Raw genomic sequence first — 26974 nt, 5'->3', positions numbered from 1 at the left:
TTTTTTAATGGTGGTTAGGATCACAGAGGAAACAGTGATCAGTGCTAACAGACTCCTGTCGCTCCTGCCTCTTCTTTTTCCAGAATGGTTTCGCTGTGGTCCGCCCTCCTGGACACCATGCGGAGGAAAGCACTCCCATGTAAGGCCAAAGCCGTCACCGCACTGACTTGGAGACACTTAATCTGCACGTATACAAAAACCAGAGCTGGAACGGGCTCGTCTGGAATAGAAATTACATAAACCATTGAGTTTATTTGCACATAAAATCCTGAGAGCCTTTATTCTGCCAGCTTTCTCGGGCCCTGCTTTATTTATTTTCCATATTCTCCTCAAAAAGTCTTTAAATTGTCCCATTACAAAAATGAAAATGGAGCTCTGGCAAAGATATTCATAACAAACAGGAGCTCTTGCCCTCCGTCTGCTGCTGTTTCAGGGGTTTCTGCTACTTCAACTCTGTGGCCATCGCAGCCAAACTGCTGCAGCAGAGACTGAATGTCAACAAGATCCTCATTGTGGACTGGGTGAGTCACATGATCCTCTGTCATGTGACGCTAATCAGAAGATGCAGATTTTTCTTTTCTTAAGACCAGTTAGATTTATTTTCTTCTTCTACTCTCAGGATGTTCATCATGGCAACGGCACCCAGCAAGCCTTCTACGATGACCCCAACGTCCTTTACATCTCTGTTCATCGCTACGACGACGGCAACTTCTTCCCTGGAAGCGGAGCACCTGATGAGGTGAGTGTGTGACCTGTTTTACTTTTTAGTGGCCACTTCATTAGGCACACCTGTGCAGCTGCTTGTTAATGATATGTAACCAGCCAATCACATGGCAGCAGCTCGTGCATTCAGGCATGTGGACATGGTCAAAACAACCTGCTGAAGTTCAAAGTCAGATCAGAATGGGTGATTTAAGTGACTTTGAACGTGGCTGGACTCCTGATCTGCTGGGATTTTGCAGCCACGTGATTGGCTGATTAGATAGTTGCCTCAATAAACAGTTGACCTGGTGGCCAGGATACGCATATTAAATATGGCCAGCTTCACATAACAAGATAAAATTGTGTATAATTTAGCCCTGTCAGCTTCACGCTGTGTTTTATGGCTCAGTGTGATGAAGAAAAGTTGCCTTAAAGGGAGACGAGCTAAAACGAGTTGTTCCACACAGCGATTGAACTGAGGAGTATAAAATAAATAAAGATCATTTTAAACATGAACTCGAGTCCAAGAATAAAAACCGTGGAGCTGCAAAGGATAATGATAATTGGTCCACTTCAGCTTTTTGACAGTTTTTAGTTTGGTTGCCAGTTTTTTCAGTCCACACTTCTTGAAGCTGGTCGCACTCCAAGTTTATGTTATCTGTCGGCTCCGGGTGTATCTTGTTCGTTTCCAGTTGAACTCTCTCCAAGGATCACTTTATTAATGCTCTGTTCTAATCGTAGTTTTTTTTAAAGACATCTTGATCAAAAGGCAAGAAATAATCTGAAGTAGGGAGAAGCATCCTGTAATTACCCAAAAGAAGCTAAAAAGCTTAAAAAAAGGACATTTTCCTTTTTATTTGTGTCGTACACTCACTTGAAGTTTGTGCTCCTCTCCACAGGTGGGCAGTGGTCCTGGAGTCGGGTTCAACGTCAACGTTGCCTTCACCGGAGGTCTCGACCCGCCCATGGGAGATGCAGAATACCTGGCTGCCTTCAGGTACCAGATAAACCTTCAGCACATGTGAGGGGTCGGTTTAACTTTTGACGACAAACCTCGGAGTTAAGCGCCCTGCCTTTAAAGCCCTGCTCCCAAATAAAGTTTTCCCTTAAAGGGAGGGCGTATATAATGGCTTCCATTTGTTTGTTGGCCTTCAGACTTCACAACAATATGCGGGGCCTTGAGTGTTTGACTTTGATCGTCATTGTTAGCAAGTTCAAAATTGACCTTAAAAACTGTTCAAGAAACCATCTCGATTAATATTCATCATATGAAAGAGCGTGGAGAGAGCTCTGTGACAAACTTCTTACTGTTTCAGGCTCTGCTCTAAGCATGTGGGTAAAGATAAGAAAATACACAATGAAAGGTGAAATGGTCAGACGTCAGCGTGTTGTAATAAAAGCATCACAAAGTTTTCTTTCTGAGAGCTCCTGTTCCTTTGTCATGATACCAAATGTTTCTTCAGGTGGATGTTTCTGTTTGGACGGCCATAACTAATCACATGATACTTTCTTAATAGATGAAACTGGATGAAACAGATATATTCAGCTTTTTATCTCATGAAACAAATAAAAGTAACTGTGTGACGCTCATTAATAATCAGCTTTAATCATTTGCTGAACTTTAATGAAGCAACTGTTTGTCATGAAATCAATAATGATTGAAGCTTGCTTCTCCTTTGTGCGTCGCCTTTGTGCAGATGATGTTGAGATGTTGGCTGATGCACTGTTTAATCTTTGAACCCCGCCCTTCCACTCGCAGGTCAGTGGTGATGCCGATAGCCAGCGAGTTTGCTCCAGACATCGTGTTGGTCTCTTCTGGCTTCGACGCCGTCGAGGGACACCCTCCCCCGCTGGGCGGCTACACTCTGACATCCAAATGTGAGTGGGAGATTATCGGTAGTGTTTCTTATCTCGCGCTCCAGCCGCTCCACACGCGCGCACGCTGCTGGCCGAGCTTTGAAGCCGAGTCTAACAGAGCGCTAAAATGTTAACGAACTTCAGCAGCTGTGGAAGGCATTCAGATACATTTAAGTGCATTCACCTCCTTCCTGTAAACTCTCTTCAGGTTTCGGTTATCTGACAAGGCAGCTGATGACCCTCGCCGGAGGCCGTGTGGTCCTGGCTCTAGAGGGAGGTCACGACCTCACCGCCATCTGTGATGCCTCCGAGGCCTGCGTGGCCGCCCTGCTCGGCCAGGAGGTAAGGAGGTCACTCTGAAAGCACGCAAGGCTGGAATCCTAATAAAAGGACGTCTCAAAGGGTCGACGTTAGAAACAAAGACCGGTCGAAGCAGGACTCGGACCACGCTCCTTTGTTCCTGCTCATCTTACACATGATAACTGACTGGAAGTGGACATGAGAAGAAATGGAGAAGTTAGTGATTAAGTAAACACATCTCGGCTCTGTATGTTCTCAAAACGTATGCAAGTTTTAGCCAATAAGAAGAAGTTTGGCTTAAAGGGGTGGAGCTAAAATAGCCAGTTTTAATAGTGTGAGTCGACTCCATTTTACTCTCCAGCCGTGAAGACTAAAGTCGTCACAAAGCCGGGCATGCAGCGTGGACACACAACAATTCAGGTTAATTTTATTTATATAGCATCAAATCCCAACAGCAGATTGCCTCAAGGCACGTTTTGCTGTAAGGTAAAGAGCCTATAGTAATATGAGTAAGCGCTTTGGTGACAGTGGGGATGAAAAACAGGAAGAAACCTCGAAAATAACCAGGCTCAAGGAGGGATGAGTGCGATGACTCAAGAAGAAAGTCACCTGGAACAGCGTTTCCCAACCACTGTACTGCGAGAAATGATCAGGTGTGCCGTGGAAGATTATCTGCTTCCACCTGATCAGTAATGACCGGCGTGAGTAACGGGCAGAACAATTACAGTCTCTTCCACTAGAGGGCAGTACAACTACCTGCTCTAATTAAATAGGTTGCCGAGTGCCAGTGAAACAGAAGACGAAGAAGAAATGACACAATAGTCATGCTGTGAGTGAGGCAGCGCAGTACGTAATAGCAATCGATAAATATTTGAAACGACAAAGTAGTCGTAGTGCCCGAGGGGGGAGTCGTAGAGCAGTGTTCAAAAGAAAGCAAAAAAGCTAACAGAGCCTGGTGCCCAGAGAAAAATGATCAATATGCTTTTTGTGAAATTTGTTTGGTGGTGTGCTGTAGGATTTTTCTCATGTGGAATATGTGGAATATGTGGAATATGTGGAATATGTGGAACGGCTCCGAAAGGTCGGGAAACACTGACAGAACTTTCAAATGTCACCACAGGGTCAACAAGGATTCTGAGGCCGGGCAGCAATATTTTACTGGTTCATTTCTTTCTGGTTGTTTTCTTAAATAGTTATTGTTATTTATTAGATTTTTTTAGATATATTTATTGTATTTATATTATTTATTTATAAAATAGTCTTTATATTATTATTGTATTTATTTGTTGATCCACACTTAAACTCCGGGGCAGTCGATAGACGTCGCTGTCCTGGAGCGGCTGAGATTCATTAAAAAAGGCTGGCAGGTCATCCCGTTGAAGCTGTTGCACGCTCATGTTTGTGTTTTCTCTGTGTTTTTGTCCCATGCAGCTGGACCCACTGCCCAAGGCTGTCCTCGAGCAGAGGCCAAACCCCAACGCTGTTCGCTCTCTGGAGAAAGTCTTGGAGACTCACAGTGAGTTGACCGTTGCAGGAGCACCGACTCATAACACCGATACCCACAGGGACAGAGTTTATTAGAAACCTAATCTGTATCTGTAGCTTCATAAACAATCCAAAGGGTTTAGCCTTCATGGAAGTAGTACGTGAAAGGCAAGCTGAGTAACACTCAACATGTCATTTCTCTGTGACAAAATAAAGTCTGCAACATTTTTATTAGAGAATATCTATTTTTACTTTTTAAGATTCTCTCTGGTTCATTTTCGTGTGAGCTTCATATATTTAAGGTCAGCCCTCTTAATGCTTTACTTTTATTCACTTCCTCTGCGTTTGTTGTTTTTTCTCCCTCCTGTCTTTTATCTGCTCCGTCTTCTCAGGTAAGTACTGGCGCTCGGTGCAGCGCTACTCGCCGCGGCTGGGGCTTTCTTTGCTGGAAGCCAAACGGGGAGACTCGGAGGAGGCTGAGGCCGTCAGCGCCATGGCCTCTCTCTCTGTGGCCAACTCTAATGCCATGGAGCAAAGGTAAGGATCCAAAACCACAAGTAAACACAGTGTTAAGAGCAATAGTCTTGACTTAAGAGTAGTTATACACTTTATATAACCTTTAAACCCGGCAACAGTAAAGTCACTACTTTCTGTCGTTGACATCAAGTCTGCAGTCGGAGTAACGTGTTGTTAAATATATTTAATCCTGATGGAAACCTCCAATAAAACCTCCGAATAACTCAAAGATTCATTCGTTTACTGAACAACTTCTGCATATACTGATCAACTGCACGTATATTTTGTAAATATACTCCCTGGACTATATTTACAACTTTAAAGCCTTTAAAGAGATAACATAGATGAAATCATAGTGACTTTGTTTGTCTTTAGATAGGGTCAAAGGTCATTTATAAAGCAACCTAAACAAAGAGCCAACAAGAACATTTTCTACTTCTTGTACCGTAGTGGATCCACCTCACCCTGTCCCCCACATCCTCCTCCGTCACACCAACCAACATGTGCTCCTTTACTACATCCATGAATCTTCTCTGTTCTGAACATCTAAGCATCAACTCAGCTTCCTGTGTTTTTGTCAGGGGCATCATCTCCAAACCACAGCAGCCCTCACTAGCATCTTGTAAATCTGCCCTTTCACTCTTGCTAAGGTCTTAAATTAATGTCATTTAATATTTAAATAACTGACTTCAGGATGCTAAAATGGCTGAAATCATCTGCACAAAAGAAGAAAAAAAGTATATAAGGTGAAAGCAGAGAGGAACTTTTTCCTGATGCTACCCTTTGTTTGAATGGCTTGAAGGAGAGATTTAGATGCATGGGTGTAGATCTACCTGCTAACAAGTGCTGAGTAACGTCCTGTTAGTGCAATTACAAGAAGCAATGTGTGCTATTTGTCAGAAAATAGCATTAAATGTGATCCAAAAGGCACAAACACAGTCCAGAGGTCCAGTTTACGAAGTTAAATTAGCTGACGTACCATGCAGCGAACAGCCGCCACATCGACCACTTCAGGTCAGAGACGCGATCAATCATGCAAACTTTAAAGGCCTTAACACACCAGATGTGTAAAGTTTATGACCTATTTTTAATGTAGCCGTACACACCAAACACACACTCAGCTCAAAACGCACTCGTACTGAATATACAATGAATATACAATCATATAGTAAAACAATACTATTTTAATAATAGTAGTAGGAATACTAATACTATTTAATATCAATCAATATTCACTATCAGACGCACAGTTGGACATTGTTTTGGGTCAACTGGCTCTGAGTTCAAACTGCTTCACTGACATCATGAAACATACGTGAAAGCGATCGTGACACAACTTTAACTGTAAAACATCAGGACCTGCTCATCGTTGCTTGATGTTGAGTCAAGTCTTTTTCACAGTGCAATCTATGAGGACGAATGTCAGTGTGTGTACATACGTTACACAACAAATTTGCATCCAAACATTTGGAATTTCGTGGGTTTTTTGAGGGAGTTGGGGGACAGTTTGCAATGTGCTTGGTGTGTCATGGCCTTTAGTCTTAAAAACCTTTAAATGCCTCTATATCAGTAAAAAAGACCCTGTGTGTAGGTGTCAGGAAATAGCAAATAAGCTATCGAGACCAAAACTGTTTTTGTTGCCAGCTGCCAACATGTTTTTTCTGCTTTAGAGTTGTAGAGTTATTTTAACATGAGAGTTGATGGGGATTGACTCACTTTTGGAGCAAACCCCAAGTGGCCGCTAGAAGAATTGCAGTTTTATCTTTCCACACTGGATTCCCATTCTTTCAGTCCTCGATGGTGCTGGTAAAGTTGAGGAGGCATTTTGTTAATGACAGCTTGAGGTCTAGTATTAATATTTCTGTGTTATATCTCCTCAGCAGGTCTGAGGAGGAGCCCATGGAAGAGGAGGAGCCGCTGTAGTGGACGAAAACGTGAGGGCGTCACCGCGTTACCATTGACCTCTCCGGAGAACGCCTCTTTGAGCAGCAAAGAGTCTCGACTGATCCCTTCATTTAGTCCCCAATAACCCCACTCACCACGTCAGTCACCTTGATTGGCGGCCCCTCGGCCAAAAAAAACGAGGGAGAGGGGGTGGGCTCAGCCTCAAGAGTAGGGAGCCAATCAGAAGACAGAGGAGGACTGAACTGGAAAAAACTTGTTTAAACATACCGGCAAGCGCTCGCTCAGAGACGTTTTATCTGTCAGTCTTCGCACCCCCATGTTAGCCCTCGGCGGCTGATCAAGTGATCACGTCAGCGGGCGAGCGTATTTGGAGCGGAGCGATCGGGAGAGGGCAGGGGCGAGATCAGATCTAGTCACCGAAAGGTGCGATGACACTTCTGTGCAGAAAATACGGTGCTTTACGCGGCTGCCCTCTGACCACATCCAGTACGGACACGGGGACAGCAGACGTCCCCAGCTGTCAAGAGGCAAGCGCGGGGATTTGTTTTCTTTTTTTCTTGACTATTTTCCCTCCCTAAAGAAATGGGGGGGGGGGCATCATGGCAACCGAGAAGATAATTTTACTAAATGTGTTCACTGTGGACTTTGGTTGGGCCGAAGTTTGAGTAGGCTTTTACAAAGATTTTAACGGTGAGACTCCGTCGCCTCGCCGGACCAGCCTGTTGTCGAAGGTTGACGAGTTAGAGGAGTGCCTTGGTGAGGGTCCGCTGGATTTCACGATTGTTCAGGAAAAGATTGCCTTAAGATTTTTCTCGCCGAGGAATCGGCCCGAGGGTGCGGGAGACGGAGGAGAGTTTCAAGTCCTTTCTTGTGGGGGGGGGGTGATGAAAAATATAGCAAACAATCTTTCAGCATGTTTACTTGGAACGTGACGAAGACAGCATTTATGTCTCTCACGGCCTCTCTTGAAGAGTTACTTTACTTTTTTTTTTTTTTGGATGGATCTATTTTTCTGTAAAAAAGGAAGAAAAGAAAGAAGGAAATGAAAGCGCTTTGTAAAGGTAGTTGCCAGCTTCAGTAGAGGAAAAAAATTAAAGGTGCAAACATGGAGACCTTCAAAGAAGGAATTAGAAAAGGTTTAGCCTTTAATGTAGCTTCCCTTTAATCGAAGTCGTCGCTTTGTAAAACGCATGCATTTGAGCAGAGAGGCCAGACATGTTTTTTTTCTTTGTTTCTTTTTACCTGCAAGATATTTTGAATGTTATCCAAAAGAGAAAGCCAAGCAAGAGAAAGCCAAAGCATGAGTTTGGATTTACAGCAGCACTTAACTCCACTTAGATGGCAAGCCGACAAACATTTCACGTATTGGCCCTTTAAGACAAGGCGCCCAATACCCAGTTCAATGTTTACTGATTTACTCCTTCACAGATCAGGTGTGTGCCGAGCCCATGCTTTGCCGGTTGGCAACTACCTTGGTTACTATTGTGAGCTAAACATCAGCCATGTATATTGAATTGAATATATTTTGAGAGGCAGTAATCGAGTATTGTCTTTGTTTGTATTTTACATGTATGATTTTCGCATCAACTTGTCAATTCTGCAACGTCAGAAGTGTGTTTGGTAAGCGTGTCCACTCCTTTTTTCTTTTTTTTTACTTTTTACTGTATAAAATTATTTTTCTAACTTTTTCATCCATAGATTTTGTTCTGTGTTTTTATCCGTTTTCTGAATAGTTATAGGGCTGCCATTCACGTCCTTAGTACTGTTGTTCTTTCTTTCTTGTATTTATCAGAACTAAGGAGCAACTCTTTCTTTCTTTCTTTCTACGGCTCCCTGAAGCCTTTCTGCATTTTCATCAATGATGTATTTATAACATGTACTGTTTATAGGAGATTTGTATATGGAAAAATTTATAAATGTACTCTAAACTAATGACAGCTATGATATTGTGAGCAAAAAAAGAAAAGCAGTATGGTGTAAGATGTTACTCCATGAACTTTGAAAAAGCAGCATATTTAACTCGTCATCGACTGCACTGTTTTCCAGTGGTCGCTACGCGGCACCGCGGTTGACTTTTTAAACACCTACAGAGTCAAGACATTTGATCACTTTGTTGCCTAACATTTCCTCTGGTGCATGTGCGACATGCGCTTACCTTTCAACTGTGATAACACCCAAAAAACAAACAAAACGACGTTTAGAGGCCACCTTATGTAGCTAGCTGAGTTTTCTGTGGTGGGAAAAGAAAAGAAGGGGACACCTATGTCAACGAAAGGATTTCTTTCTTTTTGTTTTTCAAGCAGCTCGGGATGGAAAACATCAGCCAATCATTTCAAAGTCCTTCTCTAAGCATGTGTGGCACTATCATGACGTCGGTGTTTCCTTCTTCCTTTTCCTGCTTTGAACTGACCTGACACGAAGAGTAGATCGAATACATTCGAATGAGCCCCCATCTGTCAACTGCTTTGTTAAACACCTGATTAAAGACGACTGTCATGTTTATTTTTAAAGGGACTTTTCATCCCCCAAATCAAATGAGCGTGTTTTTCCTCTGGCCTGTAGTGATTTATCCAGTCGGATTGCTCCGGTGCGAGTTGCCCATTGTTGATGATATCAGCTGTAGACATTCCTGTGGCTTTTGAATATAATGGGACTAAAAAGAAGTTTCCTTGTGCTGCTCAAAAAGAGGAAAAAAGATGACCCACTTATACAAAAATATCCACAAATCTTGCTGTGAGGAGCTACATGTAGAAGCTATTTTCTTTCCACCAAAATACATCCACCATCTAACTGTGATTAGGCTTAGATGCCATATTGCAGATGGTAATGCGGATGTATTTTTGCCCTCACTATTTCTGTCAGTGGAGACTCGGGAGATCTGAGTTTCTGTTCTGACCCATTTCTGTATAAAATGGCAACTTTTTGAGGTTTTGGATGTTACAGTTTAGGAAATGATTAAAACTAATAAACAGGGGCTTACGTTCCACGGGTATTAACACTTTACTGTTGCAAATATGACAGGATTGACAGGAGTTCACAATCAAAAATCAACAACTTCTTTTTAGCTGATTTCATGTTCAGTGGCTGTCCTGACACTAAACGAACCCAATATGAGCTTTAATACTATCTGCATACTTCTTTTGGCTAGCGGATCTAGTCAGTAGAAATAAATTATACATAAATTATCCATGAAGACGTTTGATTTTTGGAGGACACGTTGCTGAGTTTTTAAAATATCTTTTATGTCTTTGAGCATCACAAGGTGAGTCCCATTGTTTTTGAACCCCAATTGATTTATCAAAACTTCAACCATAATTATTTGCCATACTATTGGTAATGGCATTTATAACAGCCAATAAATGAGAATTTTAAAAAATAAAGAAGAGAAACACCCTTCACCAAGTTATGAGTGTTGACATTACATAGTGTGTCCACCAGAGGCCACTATGCAGCGCCACAAAGACAACCAGCTGGTTTGAGCATAGTTGGGCAGAGCATAAATAAGTAAGTACACCCCCCCCCAAAAAAATTAGGGTAAATTTTTTTGTTTGTCCAAAAGAAAAACGTATATTGGTATATCACAATATCGGATTTTCAGATCACCAAATGTTGGTATCAGTCTTAAAAATCCTTTATCAGTCAGGCTATGGCCAGAAAAGGCTGAGTTTTCTAATCCCAGCACAGTCGGGCAGAGCTTAGACAAGTAAATAAATAAGTACACTTAACAAATTTTAGGGAAATTTCTTTTGGTTTTTTAAAAGGAAAAAAATATCAGCCGATATCTCAAAATATATACATTAAAAAAAAAAATTGGTATCTGTCTTAAAAATCCCTTATCAGGCCAACTCTAGCCAGAGAAGGCCCAGCTGTCTACAACCAAAACTGGTCCACTTACAGCAGAATAATAGACGTGGATGAGCAGTAGGACAGGCCAGAGGAGAGAAATGTCTAAATTTGAGTTGATATAATTTTCTAAACTTGTAAGATTTGCGGTTAAGTTGATATTTTTCATCTCTAACCAAACATTCCACTTGTTACTTGCTTAAGTTGTAGATTTTTTACTACTCTTTCTTTTTTTGCTGTCTGCTCCCGCCAAACTTTAACTCTTTGCATGGTTTGTGAGTCAGCATGCCTGCTTGTCTGTGTAACAAAAAGTGTATTTGCACAATAGAAGAAGAACACTGGAGGACTTATATATTTAAAAAAAACATAAAACAAAAAAAAAACTTCCCTTGGCAGCTCCCAAGAGCTCCAGGAGGGATGTTTTTTTTTTCTTCCTCTCTGGTGGGCAAACAATTCAAAGGACTTTGTCCAAATGACTCCACTGAGAAACATTTAATATCATTCTTATTGGATAAGTGATTTCAAGCACTTACGACTTGTATGAACTGTGTTTGAGAGAAACGTGCTCTGCCAAACCTCTGCTACATTCAGACCTTAAAGACGCTCCCAAAGAATGTTCCTCTTTCAAAGATTTCTAAACGGGCACTGGAGAAATCAGTTGAGAAAAAGGTTTGGGGGGAAAAAGGGCATCGTCGTTTGATTGTCACACCCACCTCGGCCAGTTCTATACATATATATAACCACTGTGGCTCAAGAGCAATTCTTGGTTTACATGTAAATGGATTAAAAAAGTTATTTTTTGTTTGTCGTTTGTCTCTATTGATGAAAAATGTTATCTTTCTTTGGGACCTACGCTTTGGACATTTCATCTCTGACATCATCTATAAAATATATTTCTGAAAAATATGAGCGGCTCCAGTCGTGTTATTGGTTTGTCATCATTGACAGCATTGGGGTAACTTGTTGCTACCTCGTGAGGTTTTGACCTCAGTGACCAGGATTCTGGACCTAATCAATACAATCATTGGTGTCTGGTCACGTTCTATCTGATGATGTTCTTTGATCACACAACTGAAATGATTACTCAGTCTGTGATAGTGCAAATCAATCCAAAATAATCAATAGTATTGGTTTCAGGGTATCTGCAGAGCAGACAGTGGAGTCATGCTCTTTCTTGAGCTGAAAAATTAGCTGGCCACCACGTGACGGCAAGAAAGAGCACCACGAGAGGCATAAAGTCTCAGATGACTTCTCTCTGAGTAGTAAATCGAATTACAAAACCCAGTGTCACAAGTGTGCAGGCTGCATTTGGGCAAAGGCCAAGCAGTCACTATCAGCTGTGGTCAAACATTTAGTCTAGAACATGATTTAAACGTCAAAGTTTGAAAGATCAAAAACGCTGATAAATAAGAAATCTGGCATTCATCTGATTGCATTTCTGTATATAGCTTAGAAGCAAAATGACGTACGGGGTCACAGGAATAAAAGCTCGTCAGTCGTCTCAAATCATCACGCGGTTTCTGCTCCATCTCTGGTTTGCCTAAAACTTTAATACTGCAAAGTTCAGATCGATCTAATCACTGCTGATAGATCGATTTTGACATATTTACTTTTATGTACAATATTTTTTTTATTTGCACTTGTTGACCTTTAATAGCTTTTACTATTGTTTAAAAACTTTACGTGAAATATTGGATTCCTCCAGGGCAGTGTAAGTCCAACAACAGTAGGTAGAGTAGCTCTCAAAACTGAATATGAATATGCAAACATTTAACAATATTATTTATTAAAATGGTTACCATTTCCAGAATTCTGTTCTATTTGGATTCAACTATATACTGATATTTTTGTTTTTCTGGTAAGGGTTGTCATATTTGCTCAATCCAGCATGAAAGTTGAGTGAAAATATAACTTTATTCACTTTTGTGATAAAATATTTTCTTAAAAATATTCTATATGCTTCATTTTGCATGCTTGTGAATTGCAACGATATACCATTCAAAATTATCACTAGTTTTTTTTATTTTAATTTTTATTGGTATGTTTTAATAGGTGTGACTTTACAGGACAGCTTGAATGTTTAAAAATATTTCATACTCAGCTATTTTTCAACGTATCTGTCCCACGTTACACATCCCACAAACACCAGTGAGAATTCCAGGCTTTTATCTTTAATAGTGTCTGACGCCAGTGTCGTTTTCAAACATTGGCTCAGATTTTAAGTCAAAAAAAGAAAAAAGAAAGGTAAAGGAGTTGGATGGACAATTTTTCAAAATAAATAATCTAGAAAAGTATTTCATATATAAAACTACAATTTCACAGCAATTATTATGTTTGTTCAAACGTTGAACCACACTATATTTGGGTAAATCTGGGCTCGTCGAGTGGAAAATGTTGGAAAGATGTGAGGATTTTAGATGGATTGAGCCTTAATGAGAATAGCATGAGGAAAGGCTTTCGGGTATTAATAATTAACAGCGAATTTAAAAAGGAAAGCTTGTTTCTCTTGGAATGAATAATAGCTGTGTAGTTATTAATTCATAAGAATATTTAACAATTAGTTTGGCACATTAAAACAGCATAAAAGCTGGGGCATTTTACACTACGATGCTCTCGACAAGCTAAATGGAAATGAGTATATATATATATATATATATATATATATATATTTATATATATATTTATTTTAATAGAATAAAAGTTTAAGATTGCTTAATGTGCACTAAATGGGAAAGCATATATATTTTTTGTGCAATAAAATGTTGATTCTGATTATAGTATCAATATATTAAGGAGTTAATTTATAAGGTAATAAAGTCACATGCTACACGGTGAAATCTGAGCAGACATGGGGTAACCTGGGACAGTGTAAGCCAATAAAAAGATCGATTTGAAAGATGTCTTGCGATAACGTTCTTCATTCATAAGTGGACAGCTCTGCCGTCCAATGAGGGGCAGGCACTTCCCCTCACCGTGCAAACGCTGAGCTCGTATTTCCTCTCCGCCGACGGTCCCAGCAGCGGTGCGATGCTCACTCTCCAACCTTAAGCTTCATTTCTTCCCCCTTCTCTTCCCCCCAAAGCACCCTTAAAGCGGGGACACCTCGTGTCTTTTATACCTTTCTTCATTTTTCTTTTTCTCGAACAAGCAGCTCCAGGTTTTTGGACATGCCTAACATCGTGCTTTTTAGCGGGAGCTCCCACCACGACCTGTCCCAGAAAGTGGCGGATCGGCTGGGACTGGAGCTGGGGAAAGTGATAACGAAGAAATTCAGCAACCAGGAGACATGGTGAGTATATTTGGGATTTGCAGACTATGCTAGTTATCTTGACATTAACGCGTAACGGGTTTGTCTTCTCTTTTTGCCCTCAGTGCTTTGGCTCGGTGTCCCCATGTGGGAGGGTTAGCTTCTGGCTAACAATAGTTTACTATTCACGTCTACACGTGACTAGCTAACCACATGTAAACATAGCAGGTTAGCTTGCTAAAGTTGGGGCGTCCTTTATCGGACACCTGCGCTATCCTTATCATTGAGGACTTGTTTTATTACTTAAAATGCTCTGTTCACCTGTCTTGCGTGCGTTCAAAACAACAGGTGTAAACCAGCGTCACGTAACACTTAATGCCGTATTTTGTATCTGCGTCGCAAACTCCACAACGAGCTCGTGTCTTATCAAACTCGGCTTTGTAGCCATTTAAAGGGATTTTCTGTTAGCTAGGAAAACGCTACTGTTGAGAAGGGAACAGGCTGTTACTGCTGTTAAATAATTTAAGTTAAATTGTGGTTATTACGGTATAACTGATTCAAGCCTCGCTCGTCGTTGTCTCGGTTAAAGTGCGCTGGTGTGCGGGGGTCAACTACGTCCGATAATGGATGCTGGTTTACCCCGCTGTCATTTTAACACACTCTTGAGTTAGCTTGCTAACTTCATAGACCGAAATATAGCTAAAGGCATCTGAAGGCATTAGCATACATTTAAAAAGTCCACAGCAGCCACAGAGATACGTTACATGTTAAATAAGAGCACAGCTTGTTTCTGCTGCCTCTGTGTATGAGGGAAGATGGTTAACTGTCCACTGGTTGTGTCACATGCGCTTAATTAATTTGAGCTTATATCCACAATACCGAGCTCACCATTAGTTTATCCAGTGCCCACACGCATGCGTCGACCCTTGTTTAATAACTTTCAGCTTTCCACGGGGCTTTTATTACTTTTACTGCTTGTGGACTTGAATGTGTGCAGCCTGTCTGAACTCTCCTGCGGGATGATGACCTTTTGGTTTCATGTTTGCATGCTTGTGCTGACCCCGAGCTCTCAGCCCCCAGCAGCTTCAAATTCAGCACATATGGAGCTGCTGGGCTTCTTTTGGATGGAGTAACACGAGAAATGTAGTGTCTTGATTTTTTTTTTTGGGGGGGGGGGGGGCTGCAGTGACCATTTCATTGCTGGGGGGGTTACTCAGAGAGGATTTCCTTGTGTGATGCACTCGACTGCATCTGTTGTTTGGTCATCTGCAGTCTCTCTTAAAGGTGTCTGGATCCTTTTTCCATTCACAGCTTTTAAAAAACAAAAATCCAGGGAAACTCTTGATTATCTGCGGCGTGTTTGCTCTCCTGGGAACGCAGCTGTTTGTGCGACACAAAACAAAGATTATTTTCTCATCCTCTCACAATAAAGGGAGGCGATGGCAGCTCTTCTCAAATCTTCCGACTAAGACTTCACTTTGTGACAAAAACAAGAGCGTAAATCCCTGGGAATAAAACGGCATGGAGACTTTTTATTTGTGCTCTTTTTCCCTTGATGATCAGGCTGGGGAAAATACTCTGTTACTCAGCTCAAGCTGATGGAGTTGAAAGACCCAGACATGGAGGATAAAGGGAGAATTTGAGGCTATTAGTGGACTAACTTTGCAGACTTGGAGCGATATACAGTATCAGTGTTTGCACAGCCTCTGCTGATGTCATTAAGTTCTATTAACTGTTTATCTAATCGTGATTCTCCCTCTGCATAGCTGTGCGTGCAGTGATCACATGACTGAGGTTGACGGGACTTGGTCATCTCCCACAGAGGAATGTCACACACACACACACACACACACAGTGTCAGCTTCACATGTTCAACCTGAGCAGAGGGACTCAGCCCAGACTTGGCCTTTAACACTAAAACCTGCAGTGTCCCACAGTGCAGTTTGTGTGAGTGTCAATATAAAGGTAAATGTGTTGTTGGGGATTTTCTGAGCATCACAGAATCCTGTAGTTTTAATATCAGATTTATAATATAAAGTGGTCGAGTGCTTTTTTGTTGTTGTTGTTGTTTTGACTGATCCATCCTTGAGTTTTTCTTTTACCTGGATTTAAGCAACAAGACACCAAAGTTATGTTTCTGTCTTTGTGCTCAGTTTATGTCTCTGGTAATTTTGCATCTTTGGCCTTTTGGAGATTTTTGGGCTTGTTTTGAGGCTATATTCTGTCTCGAGTCTTTTAAAGTCTCTTTGTGGCTTTTTAGTGTTGTTTAGTTTCTCTTTGTGGTCTTGTGCCTCTGACTTGTATCTCTTTGGAAGTGTTTTTACGCTGTGGGTTTTCTTTATGCGTTTTTTCCTTTTTGCGTCATTTTGAGTCTGTTTTTGGTGACTTTGAATCTTTTTGACTGTTTTGCTTTGAGTCTCTTTGGTAACTCTGAGGATACGTTCTGCGTCTTTAGAAACTCTAAAGCTTGTTTCTCATCTCTCTTTTTTTGTGGTCATTTAAAGTCTTTGTGGCTTTTGTTGTGTCTCTGTGGTCTTGTACCACATTGGTTGAATTGTCTGTTTACGTGTGGTTTTGGTCGTTTTGTCAAATGTCTCATTGTCTCTTCAGTCTTGTGGGTTTCTTTGGTCGTTTTACTCAAAGATCACAGGGTCGTGTGTCTGTGTGGATGTAAAATATATTCTTTTGCCTGCATTTTTGTTATACAGTGTGGAAATTGGGGAAAGTGTGCGTGGTGAAGACGTGTACATCATTCAGAGCGGCTGTGGGGAAATTAACGACAACCTAATGGAACTGCTAATCATGATAAACGCCTGCAAGATCGCCTCGTCATCCCGTGTCACTGCTGTCATCCCCTGCTTCCCCTACGCCCGACAGGACAAGAAGGACAAGGTAAACGCCTCACCACTCTGAAACCCTAACAGCAGAAAGAGTTCAGAACCAAAAGTACAAACGTCACCTCTGCTTGTTCCTGCGAGCCACATATATATTTATATGACTTTAATCCTGTAAACTAGAGCAGGGCGATATGGCCAAAAATATTTATCACGATATATATTTGAAAATTTGCGATAACGATATAACTGATGATATAATTGATGCGAGACAAAATACAACTCCACAACATTACTAGCGCAAAAAGACAACCTTCCATTTATTTTCACTTAAACAAGAAGCTGGTTTTTATGTACATTAAAGCTTTATAAAAATGTAACAGTGCAAATGCAAATTCCTTGCTGAAAGTTTAACCAAAAGGCATTTCCAGTAGAAATGGGCTGACATATCCTGAGCATAACCATGTATAATATCCACTGAAGTTAAAAAGAGGTGCTTTGCAACATTAAACTGCAGTGTGCAGTACGCATTTTTCGGACCATAAGGTGCACGGGATTATAAGGCACATTAAGCGAAACAAAGCAGTCAGATAACTCAAACTTTATTAAACTCATTCTTCTTGCTTCCTCCACTTCTGTACCATTGATTCATTAATGTTGAATTCTCTGGCAGCGGCTCTATTCCCATGTTGTTGCAGTATATTAATGACTAACCTCGTATTGTGGATGGATTATCTCAGTTGTTCTCCTGACTGAAGTTTGGTCCGTTTACAGCATCCTGCCATGCGATTGCATTTGTCTCTAACCATGAGGAACCTTCACGTTAACTTTTATAAGTGGAAAAGTGTTAGTGTTCATCCTCCAGCTTCACTGTTTATGTTATGCTAACATAGCTGTGTCGCTAGCGATCACGTAGCACATCATTATATAGCAGCTAGCCCAACTTCAGTAACCCTACAAACGTCACTGCTGTTTAGTTTCCCGTCTTCATTTATGTTGGAAGTGATAGCAGAGCTGTACGTTTGATTTTTTTCAGAAATCTCTCAGTCAGAACATGCTATATCATGCTTAGGTAACTAGCGAAACTAGCGAGCTAACTTCCGCTAGCTTCCTGCTAACTTCTAACTCCATTAAATGTAATAACTTTTTTCATGGATGCCTGGAAGTTAAACTTTATAGTTACACCTGGTAAAGCAGCAATGCTGATCGTTTTATTAAAGATGAAAGAATTTAGACAGTTTTTAACTCTGTGACGCTGCAGTGTTGTTTGACCTGAAGTATACGGAGTTTAGGACCCAGATTACTCCCAGATTTAAGAGCATCTTAGTCCGACAAATATGACAATAACAACGGCCGCTTGCATGTTCTGCAAAAAAATGTGCTTTGTCGTGTATCTGATGGACAAACACCAAACCAGTTCCACATCACGGAAGTTGCACCATTTTTACAAACCAATTCTGGTTCATCTGTTTCACTCAACAATCGGCCATGTGCGTATGAAAACAAAGGCACTGCGCATGCGCGTTTTACTCCCATTCTATCGCGATATTTCATTTTCCTATCGTTGCCTAACATTATACCGGTATTACCGTGAACGGTATAATATGGCCCAGCCCTACTGTAAACTGGCATTTAGTCACAGGCTGCAGTGCAGCTGTGAGCTTATACAAACATAAATGGTCCTGTGGGCGCCGGCTCGAGTGGAGGCTGCTGGGTAATGAGTGAAAATCTGTCTTTGTAGGAGACGTTAAAATGCAGATTTCAAAATCTCAAGAACGAGACCAAACAGGTCCCCGGAGAACGTTTCTGCTTCCCCTCTGGCAGGTTGACGCATTAACTTAATCGCACTGACGTTTTAATAAGAAATCCCTCAAGGTCAGCAGCGGCGTCGGTTTGCAGGCAGAAACCGGCTCAAGCTGCTGATCTTGTAAATCATTATCTTGTGTTGCCACAGTTGTTGGTGTGATGAGTGTGGAGAATCACGTCTGCACGAAGCAGCGAGATGGACGCGGTTTTCAACTAATTAGCACCTGCAGAGGTTCTGATCCAGCGAATTAGCGTCCTGTCTGACTCCTCCTTGCTTTCCACCTTCACTCTGCCTGCGTGTGCGCCGAGCTCCACTTATCTAATAAAGTCTCATCGTAGCACGTGAGGGTCAAAGCTCTGTGAACACTTTCTTACCTCATCCTCGTTTACACCAGATAAAGATTCTACTTTAAAAACTTGCCGATTTCAGGCTTCCTGCCAGATTCTGTTCATTTGGAAACGCTATACAAACTTAACCCGGTTCACATTTCACAACACAAACAGCCAAGCTGTCGCTGGGATTTGTAGTACATATATTGTCCAATATAGTGCATGTGTTGGTGGCTGTCAGGTTACTGTTCTTAAAGAAGGGCAACAGGAGAAGAGGCTGATGGTGTCAGATTACACAAGAACTGGACTGAAAATCAGTGGCAGCAGTGATGGGGGGGATCAGTCACATACTACTGACAGATATGACAAGACAGCCGGCCTTGAGTTCAGGCTGTGTTGAAATACAAAGGTAAATATTGACTTTCAAGCTCATTAGAATTGTGCAAACTCAGTTTTTGTCCTATATGTTGTATTTCTGTTCTGTTTGCACGAGCGACAACAAATCTGCGAGCTGTGACTTTTGCACTACAGGATATAATAGCCATATTTACCACATTCATTCTGAACAACAAGCTCATTTTGTGCTAGATTATTATTATTATTATTTTTAAGTTAAATTTGATCAAGGCTGAAAAAGCTGGATCCCTGAGGCCGCCCACCTCCACGATAAATAAGTGGAAGGAAATAGATGGATGGAGAAAACAGGTCTAACTTCCTACAGAGCTGTAATGTGTTTCAGGTGAATAATGAACGTCCTCCTGACAGCTCAAATCTTTTTATCTCACGTACTTCAGACTCCACTCACAGCTGCTCACTTTATCCTGGTGCAGTGAGCATCTAGCCATCATGAATATCCAAGCGCCACATTTAGTCTAATCACCGGCCTAAGCGCCGCTCCACCGTCATGAACACGTATTCGAGTGTTCTGTCAACAAGCCCTGACGCGTCTCTCGAGTAGACGCAGCAGCTAAACAGCACAGGCCCCGAGCGGCAGCCAGACCTACATTGCTGGGGTGACCCCCAAAGCAAGGACTCTGACAAGGACGGAGCCGTCTACGTGTGCCTTCAGCAGCTGACAATCACAACACACAAACTTTGAACTTTGTAGCAAAACAAGGGAGGGGTTTTATTTAGGTTGCTGGAGCTTTTATAGCTTTAGTTTCATTTTTGTAAATAAAATGTGTGAAAATGAAAGCCGGCTGATTAACATCAGCACAAATGTTCAAAGGTGCTGCGAGTCAACATAAAATGATTATACAAACAGTATGGTCACCATATAGGAGGGGGAAAGTCCTTTCGGCGTATTTACCCGTGCATACTTGCCTCCAACGACTGTGTCTCAATGCTTCCTCAGAGCCGAGCACCCATATCAGCCAAACTGGTGGCTAACATGTTGTCGGTGGCTGGTGCGGACCACATCATCACCATGGACCTCCACGCGTCACAGATCCAGGTTGGTGCACCAGTGTTTCCACCTCTTACTGCCAAACTTGACGTACAGACTGAGAAATCGCCACATAAAGACCATCAAATCTGCCTGTTAGCACCTCTAAGTCTCACACACGGCTGCACAGGTGCTTGTAGATGGACCTAATACTGCTGCTAGCTTCATACGAAGCTGCCAGTTTCACAGCAACAGTTTCTTAGAGTGATTTGAAGGTGAATGTATGCTTTGATCCAGTTCTATTTGTGCTACACATGTTGTGTTTGCATGCATAAAGAGCTAATTGTCGTTTTACTCTGGTCCGGTTTTTAAGGGCTTCTTCGACATTGCTGTGGACAACCTGTACGCCGAGCCCGCCGTCCTGCAGTGGATCAAAGAACACATTCCTGAGTGGAAGAACTGTATCATCGTGTCTCCAGATGCAGGAGGAGCCAAACGGTAAGCCGCAGCGACACGAGATAGCGGGGTTAAGGAGCACCACGTATCTCTGCATGATGTGAAATGCTAATAAGCTGCAGACGGACTGTATGCAGTGAACTGTGACCACTGTTTTTATTTATTTGTGCCGTCTTCAAATTCAAACTTCATGTCCCATCATGCCTGTGTCTCCTAAGCGTCTTTGAGAGGTTTCTGGAGCATGACTGGAGTCCAGCTTTGGGTGCGCAAGAGCGTGACGTGCAAGGCTGTGCCATATCTGACTGTACGCAATTGTATCATTATATTGCGTTATCAGCGATATAGCAATGCGTTGCGTGTCCTTTCCCTCGAGCTGTGGATGAAAGTTACTGATGTGATGGTAAAGGAGGGCTTTAAGCAACTCCTTAAAGCGCTCGACCCAACACGAAGATCCCAGGTAGAAAAATGTTTTCAGTTTCAATTCTAGTGTGAGACTGTCTCGTGCAGGCTCATTTTATGCTATGTCACTGCAGTTGTGTTACTGTGCTGCAGCTGCTGGCACCTCGCAGCAGTAGATTTACTCTTTAAATTAAACAGCGTGTCGTCAGTGGCAGCGGCTCATTGGAAAAGTCGTGTTTGCTCTAATAAATGCTGCCGTCTGCGAGCTGCAGTCGCCGATACAACACGGTTCAGTGTTTCTTTTTTCTGTGTGAGTGTTGTGATGTCATTTTGGGGCTGTGTTGCTCGCCCTCAGCAACGACGTGTCTGTAAAGCCTCAGTGCTGATGGGGACTGAGCAAAAACCACATCATGAGCTTGAAGGAATGACCCACAGAGCTGAGGCAGGAGTGTGTTGAGCACACGTTATGGGATCACTGCAAAAGAATGATGCCTCATGGAAGGTTCCTGAAGGGGAGTAAGGGCCGCTGGCCAAACAGCGACGCTGGGGGAGTAAAGGCCATAAAAGCTGGACTGGAGCTCCCCCTTAGTAAAAAGCTTCTTTTCCACCAGCAGCTGCTTGACTTGGCTCATCTCTGTTTTTAGGGTTTCCCATTATTAGGTGGTAGCATTTAAGACGTGACGTCAGCAGACTGCAGGCCACCGATTGGACGAGGAAAATTATTCCACACTAACCAACGACAAGGTGCAGATGTTTACCATCTGTTTAGCAGCAGGTGTACCATCACCTCGATGTGCCCCATTGTTGTGTTTGTGTCACATAAAATGACATCACAGGACATCCCGGCCACGTTGCTATAACAACTCCACCCACATTGAAGTGGTACTAATGGAAAACAACTGAAATAGTCGGTTGGGTCTATGCTGGTGGAAAAGAGGCAATAAAAAACAGACAAAAGGCTCTTATGTGTCACATTATATTTTATCACCTGCCCAGTGTCATCTGATTGGTGCATGACTGGTAAAGCATGATGGAGGTAGCATCGTGCTGCGGTGGCTAAGACAAAACTCTGAGGGATGTGACTCCGACAGTGTTGGGGAGTAACGGAATACATGTACCGCCGTTACGTATTTAGAATACAAAATATGAGTAACTGTATTCCGTTACAGTTACCGTTTAAAAAGGTGGTATTCAGAGTACAGTTACTTTGTTGAAATAAATGGATTACACTGCGGTACTTTCCTGTTTCATATTGTCGCGGGTCAGGACTGTTTGGGTTTTGTTTGACAGCTACGTTCTGTTGTTCCAGGCGGCAGCGTTACGGTTGCCATGGTTACAGGGCGACGCTCTCTCTCGCTTTCTGCGACTGTGTGTTTCCTGGGTGAGAGAGCGCCTTTTCGTTGTTGTTGTTGTGCTAAGCTAACAGGCAGAATGCTACAAGCATAGCTCTAAAGAATGTAGCATCATGGGCAGTGTAGTCCGTGTTGCTGGGAGAATGGACTGCCATACACGTTATGGGTCTGTGAGCGAGGAGGGAGAAAAAGGGGAGTGGAAAGGTACGAGTTGTCATCGAGCAGAAACGGGAGCTGGAAGCATGTAAATATAATAATAACCACTTCAGCCAAGAAGAGAGCCTGACGAGCCCAGTTGTAAGTAAGCTATTAAGACTCGACTGTACACCGTGTTCCTGTTTTCCTCCGAAAACAATAAGTTCCGTAGGAGCAGCCTTTCAACGCCTCTCTCTGTCTCTGCTAGCAAAGTTGACCCACACAACAAAGTAAAGCTATTTTTCGGCTACGAGCCGACAGGGACCCCGCCGTATTAGTCAGAGGTCCCTTTACTACAGTTTGGAGTCGCGGACCTTCAGTAATAGTAATAAATCACACAGCAATAGTACATTCACGTAGTTGTAAAAAGCATGATAATATATTAAGTAATCCAAAGTATTCAGAATACGTTACTCTCATTGAGTAACGTAACGGAATACGTTACAGAATACATTTTGGGGCATGTATTCGGTAATCTGTAATGGAATACATTTTAAAAGTAACCTTCCCAACACTGGACTCTGACCACATCAAAGGTCCTGAAAGTGGCCGTGCACCTGGTCATATCAAGAACACACAGACTGCACTGACCCCCCCCCCCCCCCCCCCCCCCCCCATCTGTTTGGCCATTCGTTTGTATTGAGTGTAGAAAATATACTTCAATGTTTAGTGTAGGGGGAAAGTGATGTGCTGATTCAAGCTTTAGCTCCGAGTCTTTTCACAGTGACATTAGGAGAGATCAGCAGAACCTCGGTGATTATCATCTGCTTAGTTTGCCAACTGCTTGCCATTTTGGAAGTTATTTGATGTCATCCTGTAGAGAAACGAGGGCGCACTGCGGGGATTTCAGTCACAGCTTTGTAGTCGACTTGTTTGAGAAGCAATTAAGGGTTGAGTCTGTGCATGTCCCTCCTCTTTCCTGTCCCCCGCTCAGCGTGACGTCCATCGCGGACCGTCTGAATGTGGACTTCGCTCTCATCCACAAAGAGAGGAAGAAGGCCAACGAGGTGGACCGCATGGTGCTGGTCGGTGACGTCAAGGACCGCGTGGCCATCCTGGTGGACGACATGGCCGACACCTGCGGGACCATCTGCCACGCTGCCGACAAGTCGGTGTCACTTAGATGGTTTTGTCTTTGGCTCGTTTTATGTATAAATGTAGTGACTTTTTTTGGTAATTGTTCCACTTTTAGGCTAATCGATGCTGGAGCTGTGAAGGTCTACGCCATCCTCACGCACGGCATATTCTCAGGGCCGGCCATATCTCGCATCAACAGCGCCCCGTTCGAGGCTGTGGTGGTGACCAACACCATCCCGCAGGAGGAGAAGATGAAGGCCTGCCCGAAAATACAGGTATACACAACAGCTGCCGTCTTTAGATGAGATGGTGCACAGAACTCAACCGACTGATGTTCGGTTGGTTGGGATCGTCACTGGCTACAGCAGTGCAGCAGCTTATTCTACCAGTTTACCACTTTGGCAGTGATAAAGGTGTCCAGACCTGCAGCGGTGGATAGTGTGGATCCTGTTTGGATTTCCAGGAACTACATTTGGCTAATTAGGTGTAAAACTGCAGCTGAAGGTCCTCAAACTCCCTCATGTAGTTCTGCTGTGGTTACAAATGCTCAGCTTTTGAGTAGAACCACAGTGTAAGATCATAATACAACAGTGACATCCAGTGGTATGACCTGTTCAGCTTTACAGGCCTGGTTCTTAGCTGACAGCTGCTGAGGTAAACACTTGGCATCAGGTTGAGCTTTTGTTTGTCTGCAGTTTCTGTCCTTCAGGGAAATGTTGCTGTTGTAAGTCGGTTTTCTTTAATTCTGTTAGAAACTTCCAGATTCCTGAGAATTCAAACACCAAAATGTAGCTTTACAAAAATGGATGTTAAGTTGGTTTTAATTTTTCTTTCTTTCTTTCCTATGACCATTCTACATATTTTCATCATCTCTTTCTTACTGTCTTTCTCCTCCACTGCTCTCTCCAAGCCTCCTCTGACCTGCAAAGGTCTGCAAATGCTCAACAACTCCCCTCAGCATCGCTGTCATCAGTGACTCATCGACTCGTATCAGGCTCCTTTCAGGAAACTTTCCAGCCTCCTCCAGAGTAAATTGTTGTGAGTGCTTCACACCCAGCATGTTGGGGTAAACGGTGATCTGTCAGCCTGTGCTCACTAGACGAACACTGGCCAGAGCATTGTTAAAATGTGTTCAACAAAAGGGTTTTATACACAAACAGTTGTAGAAACAGGGTGGCCAGCCACGGCTGCCGCGCAACAAAAAGAAGAAGAAGAAGAGCAAGGCTGGAGGAGGCTTGCAGCAGATGTGATTTGTGCTACTTTCTATCTCACGTTACAAACTCGTTATTTCCTGCAGGTCATCGACATCTCCATGATCCTGGCGGAGGCCATCAGGAGAACCCACAACGGCGAGTCGGTGTCCTACCTCTTCAGCCACGTACCCTTGTAGAGAACAGGAGCTCGTCAGGCCACGGGGCCAACGCTTTCGGGCACACCTCCTCCAGTTAAGGCTGAAAACAAAAGAGGCCTGATGGCTTTCAGCCAAAAGCCCATGTGACTGTTTAAAGGTCACGCCCACATTGCCCTTTACATCTCACCCAGCAGACAGAGAAATATCACTTCCTCCTCCGAAGACCAACTTTGTATTTATGAGCTTTTTTTAGTTTTTTGTGCCCCCCCCCTCTCAGTTTCAGTATTGCTAACCTTGAGCCCAGCACTCATTGGCCTCCACTTTAACCAAAGGGTCCCTTATGTAACACCGTGTATTATCTGTACCTCACTTTAAATGAAGCTTTCCACTGTGTCGTGGGTCAGCGGTGTTTATGGCCCTTTATGCTTCACAAAGTAATAAAACATGAAAATGTATCCGCGTCCCTGCTGTCACTGAAGTGTTTGCTTTTTCAGAGCTGCTGAAAGTTTTCTAGTTGTAGCCGAACTCTAACACTTTGATTCTGGTAGTTCAAGCTTAGCGCCGTATTCCTGAGCGTAGTTCAGAAGCTGCATGGCGAGCGTAACTGTACCGACGTGACCACGGGCACAGTCGAGTCAGAGCTCGAACACTTTGTTTTAGTTCCTCGTTTCTTTGCCTGGTTCAGCTGCACGACGTTAGGGCAGCCTTCCTTCCTGAGAATCGCACTAAAAGGAGATTTAACGACGAATACGAGAATCCAAGAGGTCACGATGAGAAATGGAGCATCGAGCTTTGTTCTAGTGTCGATTTCAGCCGTAATTTGTTTTTGTTTTAAAGGTGAATCAGCTGTAATGGGTCACATTTGCCTGCAGGTTGATTGAAAATGTGATTTCTTCTCTTTTTATATATACATATATAAATATCTGTGTAACGCTTTGACAATAAAGCTTTTGACATTGGCTTACCGACGCTCTCCTCATCATCTCTGCGCTCCTGTTTAGTGGCACTAAAGAAACACATGAGCAGCAACATTGTAAAAGTGGTAAGATGGGGGGGTTAAAGTGTTCTCAACTGACAAGTTTGGGTGGAATATACTCACCTGACACTTTGTTAGGTACACCTTAGTAGTTGGTTGGACCCCCTTTTTTGCTTTCAGAGCTGCTTTAACTGTCCTGTAAGGTGCTGGAAACAAAGATTTAGATTCATATTCACATGACAGCATCACACAGTTGCTGTAGATTTGTTGGCTGCACACCCTCCTGTTCCAGTTTAGCGAGCTGAGACTGGTGGTGACTGTGGAGGCCGTTTGAGTCCAGTGAACTCCAGTTTGAGGGTTATTGTGCATAATCCTGCTGGAAGAAACCGTGAAAAGATGAATGGGCGTGGTCAGCAAACGCACTCGGGCAGGTCGTTCAGTTTAAACGATGCTCGAGGGGCTCAAAGTGTGCCAAGGAAATATCCCCCACACGTTACACCACCAGGAGAGGGAGCTGTTCTGATTCGACCTTCTGAATATTACAGCAGAGATCAAGACTCATCAGACCAGACGACGTTTTCTAGTCTTCTAATATCCAGCTTAGGTGGACCTGTTTGAACTGTAGCTTTAGATTGCTGTTGTTAGGAGTGACTCGCAGTGTGGCCTCCTGCTGCTGCAGCCCATCTGTATCAAGGTTCAAAGCATTTTACACTCAGACGCTCTTCTGCTCAGCTGTGAAATTATGTGAGTCATTGTTGCCTTCCTGTCATCTCAAAGCAGCCTGGCCTTTCTCCTCTCACCTCTGGCATCAACGAGACGTTTTCTCCCAGAGAACTGCTGCTCACTGGAGATTCTCTCTTTCACTCTGTTCTGGTGGCTGTGTGGGAAACACTCAGACCAGCACACACTTAAATCACCTCCCTTCCCCATTCTGATTGTCAGTTTGACCTTCAGCAGGT

At 42.8% G+C, this 26974-nt stretch overlaps 2 protein-coding genes across 8 annotated transcripts in view; both read left to right on the top strand.

Moving 5' to 3' along the window:
• LOC146548298 (histone deacetylase 4-like) overlaps positions 1-10131 on the top strand; it is an 85775-nt gene extending 75644 nt beyond the window's left edge. For all 7 annotated transcript variants that reach the window (XM_085266123.1, XM_085266121.1, XM_085266122.1 and 4 more), the window contains 9 exons: positions 84-139; positions 434-521; positions 620-739; positions 1602-1699; positions 2462-2580; positions 2768-2901; positions 4291-4375; positions 4737-4881; positions 6741-10131. In XM_085266123.1, the coding sequence (XP_085122249.1) occupies positions 84-139; positions 434-521; positions 620-739; positions 1602-1699; positions 2462-2580; positions 2768-2901; positions 4291-4375; positions 4737-4881; positions 6741-6783 (888 nt within the window). In that variant the 3' untranslated portion in view covers positions 6784-10131. The remainder of the gene's footprint in view (positions 1-83; positions 140-433; positions 522-619; positions 740-1601; positions 1700-2461; positions 2581-2767; positions 2902-4290; positions 4376-4736; positions 4882-6740) is intronic.
• Positions 10132-13571: 3440 nt separating this feature from the next.
• LOC146548297 (ribose-phosphate pyrophosphokinase 2-like) lies at positions 13572-26007 on the top strand. The gene is made up of 7 exons (XM_085266278.1): positions 13572-13897; positions 16564-16747; positions 20180-20278; positions 20583-20707; positions 23546-23719; positions 23804-23963; positions 24986-26007. The coding sequence occupies exons 1-7, from the start codon at positions 13776-13778 to the stop codon at positions 25076-25078; spliced, it is 957 nt and encodes a 318-aa protein (XP_085122404.1). The 5' UTR covers positions 13572-13775; the 3' UTR covers positions 25079-26007.
• The last annotated feature ends 967 nt before the right edge of the window (positions 26008-26974 follow it).

The sequence above is a fragment of the Mchenga conophoros genome, linkage group LG23 (genome assembly GCF_057382185.1).
Source record: "Mchenga conophoros isolate Kocher_MC1m ecotype Shallow Benthic linkage group LG23, M_conophoros_male_GT1.1, whole genome shotgun sequence".
Classification (NCBI taxonomy): Eukaryota; Metazoa; Chordata; class Actinopteri; order Cichliformes; family Cichlidae; genus Mchenga; species Mchenga conophoros.
Note: the sequence above shows the minus strand (reverse complement) of the source record. Positions and strands in the feature narration are given on the sequence as shown.

Excerpts from the sequence above, each read along its gene's own strand:
- LOC146548297 (XM_085266278.1), top strand. The coding sequence starts at position 13,776 with ATGCCTAACATCGTGCTTTTTAGCGGGAGCTCCCACCACGACCTGTCC. Across the intron at positions 16,748-20,179 it reads GACAGGACAAGAAGGACAAG|AGCCGAGCACCCATATCAGC; the intron begins GTAAACGCCTCA and ends ATGCTTCCTCAG. Across the intron at positions 23,720-23,803 it reads ATCTGCCACGCTGCCGACAA|GCTAATCGATGCTGGAGCTG; the intron begins GTCGGTGTCACT and ends TTCCACTTTTAG.